This window comes from Triticum urartu, chromosome 5A (genome assembly GCF_056163025.1).
Source record: "Triticum urartu cultivar PI428250 chromosome 5A, HENAU_Tu73, whole genome shotgun sequence".
In the NCBI taxonomy this organism is placed as follows: Eukaryota; Viridiplantae; Streptophyta; class Magnoliopsida; order Poales; family Poaceae; genus Triticum; species Triticum urartu.
Window position 1 is genome coordinate 643,076,187 of NC_141877.1, and position 15,802 is coordinate 643,091,988.

Genomic DNA, 15,802 nt, shown 5'->3' on the forward strand with positions numbered 1-15,802 from the left:
TCTATATATATATATATATATATATATATATATATATATATGACATTTTTAAAAGCTATAATCAGGCATAATGCTTAAGCTAATGCCGTAGCTTCCATGAAAACCATGTTTTTTTTTCATTATCCAGAAATGAGTGTTTCCACTCGATTTTCATAAGTAAATTGTAAGATTGGAGTGTCTGTACCGTACAATCTTTCTTGACAGTGGGCTTGATTGGTTCTCACTTTTTCGCACTGAACTTAATCGGCCTTTTCTTCACAGTGAACTCGTGAAGGGACACCATAGGAGAAAAATGCACTGCTGCATAGACCAGTACTCCCTCCGTCCGAAAATGCTTGTCATCAAAATGGATAAAAAGAGTGAAAGGGCTCCATTAGCACAGTGAAACAAATAAGTGCCGGCCGGAGAGGGAGCATCAGGGCCCCGTACCAATCAGTGCACTCTCGGCCGCGTGTCGACGAGTTCACGGGTCTTGAGGGTCCACCCAGCCCATCTGCAAACTATGCAAAGAGAATGGTAGTACACCTCTGCTATAAAGACATGAGCATGAAGTGATGTGCGCAAACTCTGGGAGGTCAGTTATCTTTGCGGGCTTATTAGAATCTCCGGCTCCTCCCAAGACTGGGCTTCTGATCAGCATTTCGGTCGGTTCTGTGTTGTTCTTGATCCTTCTCATCGCCTTGATTTGGTTCCTTGTACGGCGGCAGCAGCGAAAGCGGGAGAAGATCCGTCAGCAAGGGCTGGACGAGGGCAACTTGGTCGACGACGATCGGGCCATGGAAGACGACTTCGAGAAGGGGACTGGTCCCAAGCGATTCCGCTACAACGACTTTATTTTAGAGGAAAAGGGCATCCGATCCAAGCCCCGGCTCCATTGTATTGCAATGAAACCCAAACGAGTAGCGACAGTCAGCACAAATTTAAGCTCTCTCCCGACTGTATCTGAGAAGGTAAAGCCAGGTTTATCGAGCAAGCCATCTTCATCTTCCCTTTTTCTGCATTTGTCATCGCCGCTCCTTTTTGCTCAAGCCACCAATCTAACAAAGCCACCGAATCTAGCTCGGTTGAATAGGTAGATATGCTAGACAATCCTCTCCAAAGCTCCATCGAAACAACACAAGCCTGTCATAGAAAAATTCTACTACCTACAATCAATCTTGACCGAGTGGTGGCCGCGCTGATGCTGCCATCGATGACGTAGAAGTGCCACCGCTGCTGCCGCTCGTTACAGACGAAGACGTAAAGCTTCGCGTGGCAACCGGCGGCATGTAATATGCGACCGGCATCAGCGCAGGGAGACTCGGGAGCGGCGCCTCTGACCGCAACACGTTGACGGCCTGCCTGATCGGCGGTCTCATTTTGAAGTCGAGCTGGGAGCACCAGAGCCCAACGATCATCACCCGCTTCATCTCCTGCGCATCAAACTCTCCACCCAATCGCTCGTCGGCGGCGTCCAGGATCCTCCCCTTGCCATACAGATCCCAGACCCACTGAGCTAGGTGGACGGCGTCCTCCTCCCGCTGAGTTACCACCACAGGCCGCCTGCCGCAAGCAGTCTCGAGGAGGACGACGCCGAAGCTATAGACGTCTGACTCGGGATTGGTCTTGCCGGTGGTCATGCACTCCGGGTCCATGTACCCCATCGTGCCTGCGAAATCTGTTGTCAGTGATCTTCGGCCGTGCTGGACGAGCTTGGCGAGCCCGAAGTCGCCGAGCTTGGCCTTGAACGACGCGTCTAGCATGATGTTGCTTGGCTTGATGTCCCGGTGCAGGACGCATTGGTCCCAGTCCTCGTGTAGGTAGAGAAGCGCCGAGCCTAATCCGAGCAGAATCTCGTGCCTGAGGATAGAAGAAATGTCACGTTGATTATGAGCTTAAGGGCGAACCAATGGGTGTGATAAAAAAAATTCATGCTCATGCTTCTTCTCACATGAAAAGCGTACCTTACGGACCATGGGAGCACGACGTTATTGGCGCCGTAGAGATGCCGGTCGAGGCTGCCATTGGGCATCAACTCGTAGACGAGGAGCAGATTGCCGCCTTCGTGGCACCAGCCGATGAGCTGCACGAGGTTCTTGTGCCGGAGCCGGCTTATGACCCTCACCTCAGAGGCGTACTCCTTCCTCCCCTGCTTTGAGCCCTTTGAGACCCTCTTGATGGCAACTTGAAGGTTCAGTTCATTTAGAAACCCTCTGTACACTGAACCGAAGCCTCCTTGTCCGAGCTTGTTATCATCACAGAAGTTGCCGGTGGCGACGACCAAGTCTCTGTAGCGAAACCGCTTGGGCCCGGCCCCTTTCTCGAAGTCGTCTTCCATGGCCTGGTCAACGTCGAAGAAGTTGCCCTCTTCCGATCCATGCTCCATTGCCTCCTCACGGATTTCAGCTTGCTTTCGCCGCCGTGTCCGTCGCCGCCATAAAAGGAAGCAGATCAAGGAGCCGATAATGATCAAGAGGGAGACTGAACTAGAGACGCCGATCAGAACACTCCTTGATGCAGGCGGAGGCGAAGGTTCTGTGAAAAATAATAACCGGAGAATGACATTGGACTAGCATCTCGATGCAACATGTAAAGAACTAGTAAAAGAGACGGCTACTGACCTCCTGGGGTTCCTGGAGGAGGAGGAGGAGGGTGCAGAGACGACGATGGTGGTTGAGCTAGCTCGTCGTTCTGACAGAAGGTGTTGTTACCATAGCCCACTCGGAGGATGTCGCAGTACTTCTTGTAGTAGTTGTTGACCCTGTCCTGGGCCGCCTGGGAGGTTCTGTTGCACTCCGTCCCGCCGTTGAGGATGTAGGTGGTCATGCCGTACCCGGGGAGCAGCCCGGCGTCGCGGTCTTGGGCGGAGGGCGTCCAGCCGCCGGTCATCACGGCGTGGCACGACGGACTCGGCGCCGCCGCCGTCATCCAGAACCAGATGGCCGTCTTGAAGGCGACGACGGGGTCCGTGGACACCAGGTCCGGGTTGCGCAGCAGGTCCAGCCCCAGCGCCCTCCCTGCCAGCCGGTAGTTGTCCTCGCTGCGATTGTGAACTGTGCTTTAGCACTATGATATGAAACCGCACGGAATTATAGTTCATCTTGTATGCAAAAACAGGGTAAAAATCCAGTGCCAAGCAAAAGAAAACAGAGTGATGATTGATGAACATGTCTCACGTACGTAGTCAGTTGTATGGGGCCTCGGCCGTAGTAGGGCGCGCTGGCCCGGTTCACCGCCTTCACGTAGCAGTAACCAGTGGTTACGAAGGAGGTCTGCCCGAAGAAGGCGGCGAGCTCCCGCCGGCGGGTCTTGTCATCGCCGGTGGTGCCAAAGCCGGGGAACACGCTCGCGTTCGCCGCCGCCAGGAACGCGTCGTAGGTGTAGAAGGCGCCTCCCTCGCACCCGCTCACGTTGCGGGCGCTCAGCATGGAGTCGAACGCCTCCCGCGTGACGGTCGGCTGCACGCCGCCGGCCATGCCGAGCAGGAGCAGGGCGGCGCCGGCGAGAGGCAGCAGCCCAAACAGCCTCATCCGCAAAGGTGTGCAATCTGAGGGAGGATGGAGTGTGATGTGAAAGCGCTGTTCCGGACCCTGTGGAAAATATGGGACATGGATTCCCTTTATTGTTGCGTGCTAGTACGACATTTATTTCTTCTTCATTATTGTCTGCGACGGAGCAACAGTCGTATTTAATCTCCGCATGCATGGGCCTGGTCAAAACGCGGCGCACTGATTGGTGCATAGAGCAATGTTTGTTTTTTCCTCTCTATGCTAAATTTTTTAGAAATTGTTTGTTTTTCCTCTCTCTGTTGCGTTTTCTGTGTGGAAATGCAGAGCCCGGCCGCCTAGGAATCCTGTGGGGCTGGTAGTATTCGGTCCAACTTTCGTACAAGTCACTGTCTTATAGCTAGAAAAAATGAAGAAAATAGTTTGGAATCTGCGGCTTTCAAACCATACAGGCGTACGGATATGACGGAACAGTCAGAGCATCAAATCTGACCGTCGAGCATCAAATCCGGGCACGGAGAATGGTCTCGCCACGTCTCCACGTACGGGTTCTCCAGCAACAGATGTTGTAAAAGAAAGGCCAGCACGGGCAACCTTGTCCATCGACCGTTCGTCCCGGAGCAGTTCAAGTTTGAACTTTGAAGCAGCACGCGTGTATCCTATCGACATGGTGAGCTGCTTGATCCATTAGTTTCTGACAGTGCCTGATACTGATTTCTGTTAGAGCATCTATAAACCAGAGACCATGCCCTTGTATGAAACAGAGACACAGAGACAGAGAGTGATTGACTCCGGATTCGTTCGGCCATCATAATCCTCAATGATCACGTCAAAACCTCAAAAAATCCAAGGTCCACTGTGCGCAACTTTTTTCCAATCCGGGCCCTAGGCTAGGCAGAACATATGGAAGATGAAAAGATTCTCGCCCGCTTCTCTGTACTTTGGTGTCTGGGCTAAACCCAAAGAAAATTGCATGGTTTCAAACATGCATGCGATTTGTGAAGTTGTAACTTTGTGAAGAATAGCCATATCAGGAGCTGGGTCGTGCACTTGGGCTGCTGGCGTTCTCCCTCGTCCGCGGCCGCTGCCTCCAGCTTGCAGATTCAGGAGGGATGGGGGTGTGAAGGCCACGTGCACGCCCCGTCTTGATCCTGCGCCGACATCTTCTTCTGTCCGGACTCATGCCGCCCCTGTCCCTCTTGTCAGTGCCGTCTCAAGTGTGTTGTTGCCGGCCCCTGCTGCCACGGCGAATGGAGAGGACGGACGCTGTGAAGAGGAACTGGCTCTGTCGTTGCCCGCCAATGCAAAGAACACCGTTGTTGCCATGGGGCGCGAGCGGCGAGCTAACCATTGCACCGCGAGCTCGAGCCCTGTTGCCGGCCCCTATGGCCTCGGCCAATGGAGACGACGAGGGATGTGAAGAGGAAATGGCCAACGCTGCCCGTCAATGCAAAAAAGCATCGTTGCTGGCATGGGCGACGAGATGACCAGTGCACCGCAAGCTGTGTTGTGGGCCTCCGCTGCCGACAACGATGACGAAGAGGAGTTGCCCCCCAGACACCGTCGGCTATCACCAAGGCCCTCGAGTCTGAAGGGATATGCGTGGGCCATGACAAGGACACAAGTGAGGGTTGGCAGGAGGTGCTACTGCGGCGCGACCCGCGTCATCCGACTTCGTCGCCATCCTCGATGATGGCTTCTCGTCCTCCTCGTCCCATTCCTGCTTGGCTCCATGGTAGATGTTGCAGATGCCTTGCTTATGGGCATCGTGCGGCTGTTTGCAGAGATCCGTTGCGGTGCTCTCGTTGTTTGGAGAATGGTCATCGTGCGTGTGAATGTCGCAACCCCTGGCGTCCTCTGAGCTCACTACCACGCCTTGATGTGCCACATGTGTCCCGCCTCGGCGCCATGCATCGTGTTGCTCCTGCTTCATGCGAGGGTTCAGTGAGATCCACACTCCCTTCCAAGGCGCTTCACCGTGGGTCTTGGGTGTCTGTTGTCTTTGCTGCTGCTGGCTTGACAACCCTGTCCGAGCTGATGTTGCAGTCCGCGCTGGTTGATCAGGCCGCACTGTTGCAAGGTTGTGTGGCGCGGGTTGAGAGCTTTTTGGAGCGAGCGGAGGTTGCTCTGGGTAGACCATGCCTTGTACCGGCTCTGTTGCAGACCACTCTGACGTCACATTCTCCTTGTGCGGCCGGTGTTTGCTCCGCGGAAGACATGGGTGAGGAGTTGTATGGCTCTTTCTCCCCTCGTGTTGGAGTCCATTCATCGTCAGTGTCTACCTCCCCTCCTATGGTGTCTTCCACTGAGGGCGGGTCCATCGCCGTGCTTGTGGCTCCGGTGCTGCAGATCATGCCCGAGCTTAGGGAGCTATGTCTGAGTCTATCAGTGGAGCATGCGAAGGTGGACATGTCGGCGGCCTCGGGTGAGGGACAAGTTTCGCCTCTGTCAAGTGAGGAGTTGGAGGTTCCTTTGGTTGATGATGCTAAAGGGAAGGCAACTGCAATTTCATGATGGGTAGTGCTCAGTGTTTCTCATGTTGTCCACGTGGCTTTGGTATTTTGAGTCGTAGAAGTGTTGATGGTTGTGGTCGTTGTGTGTTGGGAGCATTTGGCGGGCCGTCGATGTGGTCGCGAGAGTGAGTCGCTTTTGTAGTGTTTGTATCGGTTTTCGTCCGTTTTTTTGTAAATTAACTGGGCAATTCTCTTCTTCTTAATTAATCGATGAGGCAATCCTTTTGCCTTCATTTCGAAAAAAAGAATAGCCATATTTTTTGACAACTACCCTCCTCCCTCGTGCGGCGTCGCCGCGCCGCACCGGGGCCAACCCGCCGAGCTTCCTTCTCCTCCCCCCTCAGCAAACGACCCTCCCGCCGCTGCCGCCGAGGGCATCGCAGGCTAAGCCTGCGGGCTGCAGCGGCAACCTTCCTCGGCAGGCGATCGGATTTGGGTGGCGGCGACCCACCCCGACCGATTCAAGGGTGGTGGCGCAGGCCGGCGGCGACCAGGGTTGTCTTGCTGGCGGCGGCGACGAAGAGATCACGTCGGCGGCTAGGGTGCCCAATCTAGATCCCTTTTCGGATTTGGGTGGTGGTTCCTCGAGCAGTCGTGCGGACCCTTTGTTCCGGCGCGGCAAGCGGCCTCTGGACTAGGCCCGCGACATGAGGACGTCGGGGGCTCCGACCCTGGGCGTGGAGGTGGTAGCCACTTCTTCACCGGAGGTGGTCGCCTAGGTGGTTGTGGATTTTCGCATCCAGTCCCGCGTCGAGTGGGAGACGAGGCTGCCGGTGAAAACCGTGCTATAGTCATGGCGGGCGATGACGGCGTTTTCGCATCGTTATGTTGTTGAAGACATCGCCACTGCAGCTTCTGTCGACTTGCTTGCGTTGCTCTGGGTGAAAATTTAGACCCGGAGTTTCCGGATCGGACGATGGCAGTGCTTTTGGCGTTGTTTTCTCTCATGGGGGCATCGTTTTTGAGCAGCGGCTGGATGTAGGATCAGAGGACGGATTCTTTGGTGGAGCGGTGCCTCATCTCACTCATTCATGGCGGCGGGTCACGGCGGCATGGTGCTGTGATGACTCGGCGCCCGATGCGCGGAGATGACTCGCGCACGAGGGTGACACGGTCTGGCGTCGTGTTGGCGTCGACGGCAGCTAGACCGGGCAAGGTTGATGCAGCAATACAGTTCTGAAGATGGATTGGTGGCAGGTGGCTGTGGCGGCCTCATACCCGGCAGACGTCCTGGTTGAGGAGTCCACCGGACCGGTGGGTGCCCCATACCCGGCAGGCGTCCTGGATGGGACCTCAGTTCTTAGATGTTAGGTTTGGCTGCAAGGTCTGATTGATATTAGGCCCAAACTATGAGCATCCCTTCATCAATTGGATATGAGTAGCGACAGATGTTGCCTACGCGGTGGCTTTAGTCTTAATGTTGTATGGCTTTATAAGGTCTTGTGTGAATAATTAATAAAGTGACTGCATGCATCATTCAGATGCAGAGGCCGGGGTCCTCCTCCATTTTAAAAAACTTTGTGAATAATAGATGCACCGATTTCATACAGGAACAGGAGGCTCCGTGTGACTCGACTCCACGAGGTTACGTAGCACACTCCAAACCATCAAAATTACGTCCGTAGCAATCAGTGCATCGTCCTTGGCAGGGTACTGACCTCGACTCAACGACTCTCCCACGGAGCCAAGAGCATGTGCAAAGCCTTGCCACGATCGACATCGCATTGCCATATATGCCGATTGAGACCGATTTCAGCATAGCATGGCGCCATTGCGTTGCATTCAGCCATTCACCGATCCGAGGGAACACCACGGCTCCAGCAACGGTGTCTCGCAGCCCAAATCCGCGAAAACCGACGTACCAATCAGTCCACCCCCGCAGCGTGTAGTAACTTTCAGGCCATGTGCGAGCCCTGTACCTGATGACGATCATCGCAGAAATATACAACGAAAAGACCGCAGCCCCGCTCTACAAAGGCAACCAGGCTCCTCTAGACTCTAGTCTCACATCACACGGTTTTCGCTCAGGTGTGAGGAGCATGAGGGTTTTCGGGCTGCTCGCTCTCGCCGGCGCGGCGCTGCTGCTGGCCGCGGCCGTCCCCGCGAGCGGCAGCGTGGCGTCGATCGTCACGCGGGACACGTTCTACTCCATGCTGAGGCAGGGCCACCACGGCGGCGGCGACGGCGGGTGCGACGGGGGCGCCTTCTTCTACTCCTACGACGCGTTCGTGGAGGCCGCGAGCACGTTCCGCGGCTTCGGCACCACCGGCGACCAGGCCACCCGCCGCCGGGAGCTCGCCGCCTTCTTCGCGCAGACCTCCCACGAGACCACCGGTATGATCTCCTCTTCTGCCTTTCTCTGCCGACGCGTGTGCATGTATACTCTGACGATTGCTGCCATGCGTGATGTCGTCGCTGTACGTACGTGCCCGTGCGCGCAGGTTACTGCTGGGTGAAGCAGCGGAGCCCGGCCGGCGATCAGTACTACGGGCGAGGCCCCATGCAACTCACTCAGTAAGACGCACACACACTCTGTCTGATCCAAGAGCACCTTTGTTCTTCCCTCTTCTCGTTCACCTGGCACTTGGTTCATGATGATTTTAATCACACCGCACGCACCGTGATGTGTATGCATGCGCAGCGAGCACAACTACCGGCGAGCCGGGGACGCGCTGGGGCTGGACCTGGTGAGGAGGCCGGACCTGGTGTCGACCGACCCCGTGGTGGCCTTCAAGACGGCCATCTGGTTCTGGATGACGCCGCGACATGGGGCGCACAAGACGCCGTCGTGCCACGCCGTGATGACCGGCGGCTGGAGGCCGTCGCGCAGGGACCGCCGCGCCGGGAGGCTCCCCGGGTACGGCATGACCACCAACATCATCAGCGGCGGGCTGGCGTGCGGCAAGCGCCACGGCACGCCCCAGGGCAGGGATCGGGTCGGGTACTACAAGAGGTGCTGCCGCCTGCTCCGTGTCCGGCTCGGCCGCAACGTGGCCTGCATCAACCAGAAGCCGTACGGGCACGGTGGCTGATTGATTAGTCAGCCAGTAGTACTCATTGTTGCTCGCTCCAGTGCTTGCTTGGTGGTGACAAGAAGAATAAAAGCTATATAGCTAACCGCAGGGCAAAAACCTTTGAGAGTGTGTTCTTCCGTAAGAGATGATGGCGTATGGTCATTTCGATCTGGATGTGTGATATCATCAAGACATGTGACGTTCTACTAAGCGCAACTCTAGCAGACGCGCTATATACCCCTCCGCAAAATCGTTTTACAGTTAACCTTAACACGATTTTGCGGGAAGTGATGCGGCCCGGCAAAATAGATCACACAAAAGTTCACTGCAAATTTAATAAATTGATAAAAAATACTTCCCGCTACAGAGTTCACCACACAGCACACCGGTACTCATCATACATAGATAAAACGCAGATCTAGCTGCGGGAGCGGCGGTGGTTCAGTGCTTGAAGCCGAGGAAGACCTCCTCCGCCGACTTGCGACGGAGGCTCTCATTCAAAAAAAAATCAACATGTATTTGTTTTTTTAAATTGTACTATTTCTAAAATGTTGAAAAACATATATTTGAAAAATTATTAATCATATATTTATAAAATATGAAACATGTATAAAAACTATTTTAGATGTTTAATAAAATGTACATTTTGTATAAAAAAAGTAGACATCAAAACATATATTATTTGGAAAATTAATAGTAGGTATTTTAAAAATACTGAATGTGCATAAAAAAATTCCTAATATATATAAAAAATGTACAATGTTAAAAAGTAGTCATGTGTTAAAAAGGTGAAAATAGAAAATAAAGAAATAAACAAAGAAAACCAAAGAAACACGAAAAAAGGGAAACAAATAAAAGGAAAAACTGAAAACCGTTGTAAAATAGTGTAAACCAAAAGAAGAACACAGGGCAGAATAAAGAAAACAAACTCGCGCAGAGGGAGCTGCAATACTGGATCGGCCTACTAGCTTGGCACATGAGGCGAGTCGAAGCTAGTCTCACTACTGCGATAGATATGTACATAGTCTTTTTTTTTGCGATCATAGATATGTACATAGTCTACCTGTGTAAACTAATACTCCCTCCGTAAACTAATAGTTTACAGAAGGAGTATAATATAAGATGTTTTAGATCACTATTTGAATAATCTAAAACGTCTTTTTTAAAATATAAAACATCTTATATTAGTTTAATGGAGGGGGTACTTTAGTTTACTGATGAAGCTTTCCAAACTAACTAGTCACAGATGGCCGTGCGAGAAAGGCTCTCGCGTCCTCGCCTGGGACGGGTGAGCGCGCCGGCGGCGCCGACCTGATCTTCTTCCTCCAGCGTCCCCTGCTCCCGCCGTGACCAGATATGGGACCTCTGACACGTCCTCTTTCCACCGCCCCTCCTACGAGCTCCTCCACCTCCCTGGACGATGCAGCTGAGCTCGCGTGCCTCCCAGCCGGCAGCCTCTCCGACCTCGCCGTCCGCTGCCCCAGCTCCCGTTGCTGCGCTTGCCGCGGCGGCCCTCGCCCTCCGCAGGGCAGGCCCGGCCATCCGAGGCCACCTCCGCAAGTCCGCGACGACGGCGGCCACTCCGGCACCACCGGCCACCGCCCTTGCTGCCCTGGTCGACGTTCCCTCTGCTGACGCCTCTGCCGGCTTGCTGCTTTCACCCGCGACGACAACGGCCACTCCGACACCTCCGGCAGCCACCATTGCTGTTGGCGCCTCCGTCGGCTTGCTGCTGCCGCCCACGATGACGGCAGCCACTCGGACACCACCGGCCGCCTCCCTTGCTGCTCTGTGATGGGGAACGTAGTAATTTCAAAAAATTTCCTACGCACACACAAGATCATGGTGATGCATAGCAACGAGAGGGGAGAGTGTAATCTACGTACCCTCATAGACCGACAGCGGAAGCGTTATGACAACGCGGTTGATGTAGTCGTACGTATTCACGGCCTGACTGATCAAGCACCGAAACTACGGCACCTCCGAGTTCTAGCACACGTTCAGCTCGATGACGATCCCCGGACTCCGATCCAGCAAAGTGTCGGGGAAGAGTTTCGTCAGCATGACGGCGTGGTGACGATCTTGATGTTCTACTGTCGCAGGGCTTCGCCTAAGCACCACTACAATATTATCGAGGACTATGGTGGAGGGGGGCATCGCACACGACTAAGAGAACGATCTTGAAGATCAACTTGTGTGTCTAGAGGTGCCCTGTCGGTGTCAAAACCGGCGGATCTCGGGTAGGGGGTCCCGAACTGTGCGTCTAGGCCGGATGGTAACAGGAGACAAGGGACACGAAGTTTTACCCAGGTTCGGGCCCTCTCAATGGAGGTAAAACCTACGTCCTGCTTGATTAATATTGATGATATGGGTAGTACAAGAGTAGATCTACCACGAGAGAGAGGAGGCTAAACCCTAGAAGCTAGCCTATGGTATGATTGTTGATGTGTATGTTGTCCTACGGACCAAAACCCTCCGGTTTATATAGACACCGGATAGGGTTAGGGTTACATAGAGTCGGTTACAATGGTAGGACATCTTCATATCCGTATCGCCAAGCTTGCCTTCCACGCCAAGGAAAGTCCCTTCCGGACGCGGGACGGAGTCTTCAATCTTGTATTCTTCATAGTCCAGGAGTCCGGCTGAAGGTATAGTCCGGCCATCCAGACACCCCCTAATCCAGGACTCCCTCAGTAGCCCCTGAACCAGGCTTCAATGACGATGAGTCCGACGCGCATATTGTCTTCGGGATTGCAAGGCGGGTTCCTCCTCTAAGTACTTCATAGAAGATTTTGAACACAAAGATAGTGTCTGGCTCTGAAAAATAAGTTTCCACATATTGCCATATAGAGAATAATATTTACACAAATCTAATCTGCTGACGTATTCCGTAGTGTGACATCACACCACGGCCAAGCTTTTATTCGAACCGTTTTACTGTCCCATCTCAGCGCGTTATGCGAGGCGGTTTCCTTGGCACGTCTTGTTAAAGCAGAGATCGTGTCCCCTTATTCTGGGATTCTCATCAATACGGGCGTGGGTAACCCAACCGCGCCATCGATTATGGCGCTTGGAGATAAGCGAGTTTTATCAGGCTGGTGGGGACATGTAGCTGCGTCCACCCATATAAGGGGATAAAGATCCACCTTTTCACCTACGCCTTCTTCCTCCTTCGCCTATCCATTCTTGCGCACTCGAGCTCCAGCGCCCAAGTCCGCACTCCCAACCTCAACCTTCTCCAGCCATGTCCGGAGCGGGAGGCAAGTGGATGGTCTCCTCCGTCACGGAGGGACATATCAAAAAGCTGAGGAAGGCCGGATACCTGTCTAACGACATCTCGTACCGGCTCCCCGAAAAGGGGCAGCTCATCCCCACCCCTAGGCCCCATGAGAGGGTGGTGTTCCTCCCCCATTTCCTCCGCGGACTGGGCTTCCCTCTCCACCCATTTGTCTGGGGGATCATGTTCTACTACGGCCTGGATTTCCACGATCTGGCCCCGAACTTCGTCCTCAACATCTCGGTGTTTATCGTCGTGTGCGAGGCCATCCTCCGCATCCGCCCCCATTTCGGGCTCTGGCTCAAGACTTTCAACGTCAAGCCGAAGGTGGTGCGCGGCAGCCAGACGGAGTGCGGAGGCGCCATGGTGGGCAAGATGGCCAACGTCCTCTGGCTCGAGGGCTCCTTTGTGGAGACCCTGAAGGGGTGGCAATTGGGGTGGTTTTACATCACCGAGCTGTGCGACGCCGAATGGGTCGCACCCCCCGAGTTCCGGTCTGGACCCCCAACGCGGCTCACGTCCTGGAAAGAGACGGGCCTGTCGTGGGGTAAAAAAGGAGAGCTAACCGGACTCCAAACATGCGTCAAAACCCTGGTGGACAAGAAGCTCAAACTTGTCAATGTAGTCCAGGTTATGCTCATCCGCTTGATCCTCCCGTGCCAACAACAGGCTTTCAACCTGTGGGAGTTCAACCCGGCGCGACACCAAACTCTGAGCAGGCTCTTCGACATGACGTACGAAGATGCCTGGAAGGTGCTTTTCAAGGGCGCCGAGGCTCCCGCATCCGCTACTGAGGATCGAAGATTCAGTGCGCAGCGTCACGCTCTCGTGGTAAGCTGTTTTTTCCTTTTACAGGGTATCAGTTTTTCATAGTTTGACTCCATGCGGGATCTAAACTCCCTTTACCTTTGACATGATTGGTAGGTGACCTCCGGACAGATCAACTGTCCGGATCCTTTGCCCGAAGGCCTAGTGGATGCTCGCTTGGCAAAGCTGCTGGTTCCGGCACCCTATGTGGTGCCGGAGAAGAAGGTCAAGAAGAAGGCCACGGGGACTCGAAAGAGTGCCCGACGCCCGGAGGTGTCGGATTCATCATCCAACGAATCCAAGACGCACTCCTCCCACGAAGACGAGGAGGAGGAAGAAGAGACCCCTCCCCCTCCAGCGGGGGAAGGGAAGAAAAGGAAGGCCGCCCCAACTGGGGAGGCCGAAGGGTCCAAGAAGGGGAAAACCCTTCCTCCGGACTGCTCCACCGACGCCGACGGCGGCGGAGAGGAGTGGGTGCCTAGGGCCAAGCCCCTGGCCAAATCGTAAGTATCCGGATACTAGAGTAATTCATAGTATTCGTTTATTGCACAGCTTTCCTTACGTCGAATATGTTTATGCAGCCCGCCCAAAGACCGGCTCGACGCGTCGTCGAGCGGCTCACTGGACTCGTCGGATGTGAACTCGCTTCCGACGGCTTCCTCCCCCCGCCCTACGGACGACACCGAAGTGTTGTCTCAACAGGTTCCAAGCCGGGAGGAGGTGGTCCTGGAGGCGCCGCAAGGCAACCTCCCGGACTTCAGGAGTAAAGGGGATGAAACCCCTCGGGGCTCCAAGTCCGTCTCTAGGCCGGACATCGCTCCGGAACTTTCAGAGGTTCCAGAGTCCAGCGGGGGACCTCCTTCCAAGAGGAGCAAGTCCGCCGTGCCGGTGGCCCCCGTCCAACCGGAGGCGCCGGACAATATGTTGGAGGTGCTCCAAGGCGCCTCCATCGACGAGGAGCACCGTGCCATTATGAGTGCGGTGGTCCAAAAGGTTCAGTCCGCCCAGAGCGGACTGACTGAAGCTTGTACTAGCCTTTTGACAGGCTTTGAGGTAAGTAAAGAATGTGTAAATAATATTACCGCATAGACAGTAGCCCCTGATGCTCTGTTTGGCGTTTGGGAAGAAAAGCCGAATAGAGGATCAAATAAAATTCGCAGGAGTCTAACAAAAGGAGTCAATATGCGTATGCAGGCTTGTCTGCTTGCGTCCACCGCACTGACTGCAGAAGTGGACACGCTAAAGCAGAACCTCGAGCGGTCCGAGCAGGAGCTCGGTCATGCCAAGAAGCAGCTCGAGGAAAATGTAGGTAAGAAATACCGTGTTTAAATATATATAAAAAAGGTGCAATTGCAAAAAATGACAGGATTATCATGGCTATTGTAGGGGCCACGTCTGAGGTGGCGACCCTTAAGCAAGCGCTGGACGAGGCCGAGAAGAGGGCAGCCTCGGAGCGCACCGAGCGGGAGAAGTATGAGGCCGAAGTTGGCAAGGTGCGGCAAGAGCTCCAGGCTCTCATGGAAAAGCATGAGAGTTTGGAGCTTGACTCAAAGACGCGAGCGTCCAAGCTCGCGGTGGCTATTGAAAATGCCAAGTCTGCCAAGGCCGAATCCCAGAAGACCCTCCAGGAGTTGGATGAGGTGAAGAAGATAGCGGCGGGTAAGGCATTCTTTATGCAAAGCAAACACATAAACGTGAGTTACTTGTTACTTACCCGAATCCGGAGCTCTCCAGGAGCGATCACAGATCTTCCCCGGAGTGTATCCGATGCTGCCGCATTCTATCGAGCCGAGGAGGGCAGCTCGACAAAGAAGGTGTTCTGGTCTCAGTACGCTGAGGCCGGACACCCCGTGCCCCTGAGTGACCAGCTGAAGCAACTGGTCGAGCTCCACAAGGCGGCCGAACAGGCCATGAAGGGCCTCATTGTTCGGCTCTGGCCTGGAGGGGCCCTGCCTGGGAGCTATTTCGGGCTGGTGCGGCGGTTGGTGGAGGCCTGTCCAAGGCTTGAAGTCATCAAGCGCTTCGTCTGCATTGAAGGTGCCCGTAGGGCCCTTGCCCGTGCTAAGGTGCACTGGGGCAAGCTGGATGCTGAGAAGCTGGTGAAGGACGGGCCACCGCCGGGGAAAGAGCATCGCAAGCCCGGGAATTACTATAAGGATGTTCTAAAGGGTGCCCGCCTTGTGGCCGATGAATGTTCTAGGGATGTAATTTTTGAGTGAAACTTGCTCGTTTTGTCCTGTGCGCTAAAAACTTGTTTATATGCGCTAAGCAATGCTGTTGGAATTTAAAATATTACCTTCTGTGCGGCTGTTTATCAATTCTGAGAGATGGCGAGTCGTCGACTTCTGCCCCCATGCCGCTAGTGCTGGGGTGTTCGGGGATAAACCTGAGCGCTCTTTTTCCCATGTTTGGGTCCTTCGAGGGAGGCACTCAGCCCAACGAACAAGGCAATCGGACTATAATGCGTGAACACTCTCACTTAGCCATAGAATTCTATAATTTTAAATTTCGGCGAAGCCCCTGGTATTCGGAAGACCGATTTTGGGGCGCTATCCACGCCTTGGCCGGACAGAGCCGGCTCCTCGCCCTAAGCGGCATAAGTCTTTAGGGACTCGAAAAAACCTCTCGAACAGTGACCAGCTCTCGCTTCATCATGACAGTCAGTTTTAGCTTTCTCCACTGAGGTGCTCGACCCAGCTCAACTGG

The 15,802-nt window shown here is 54.2% G+C and overlaps 2 protein-coding genes across 2 annotated transcripts; one reads left to right on the forward strand and one right to left on the reverse strand.

Annotated features, from left to right (window-relative positions):
- Positions 1-334: 334 nt before the first annotated feature.
- LOC125511350 (uncharacterized) lies at positions 335-3,617 on the reverse strand. Its single transcript, XM_048676696.2, has 4 exons — positions 3,160-3,617; positions 2,601-3,019; positions 1,944-2,514; positions 335-1,839 (listed from the first exon to the last, which is right to left on the reverse strand). Exons 1-4 carry the CDS (start codon positions 3,507-3,509, stop codon positions 1,152-1,154), a joined length of 2,028 nt encoding a protein of 675 aa, XP_048532653.1. The 5' UTR covers positions 3,510-3,617; the 3' UTR covers positions 335-1,151.
- Positions 3,618-7,979: 4,362 nt separating this feature from the next.
- Positions 7,980-9,222, forward strand: LOC125506338 (chitinase 11-like). Its single transcript, XM_087522205.1, has 3 exons — positions 7,980-8,332; positions 8,440-8,512; positions 8,640-9,222. Exons 1-3 carry the CDS (start codon positions 8,038-8,040, stop codon positions 9,028-9,030), a joined length of 759 nt encoding a protein of 252 aa, XP_087378331.1. The 5' UTR covers positions 7,980-8,037; the 3' UTR covers positions 9,031-9,222.
- Positions 9,223-15,802: the final 6,580 nt, after the last annotated feature.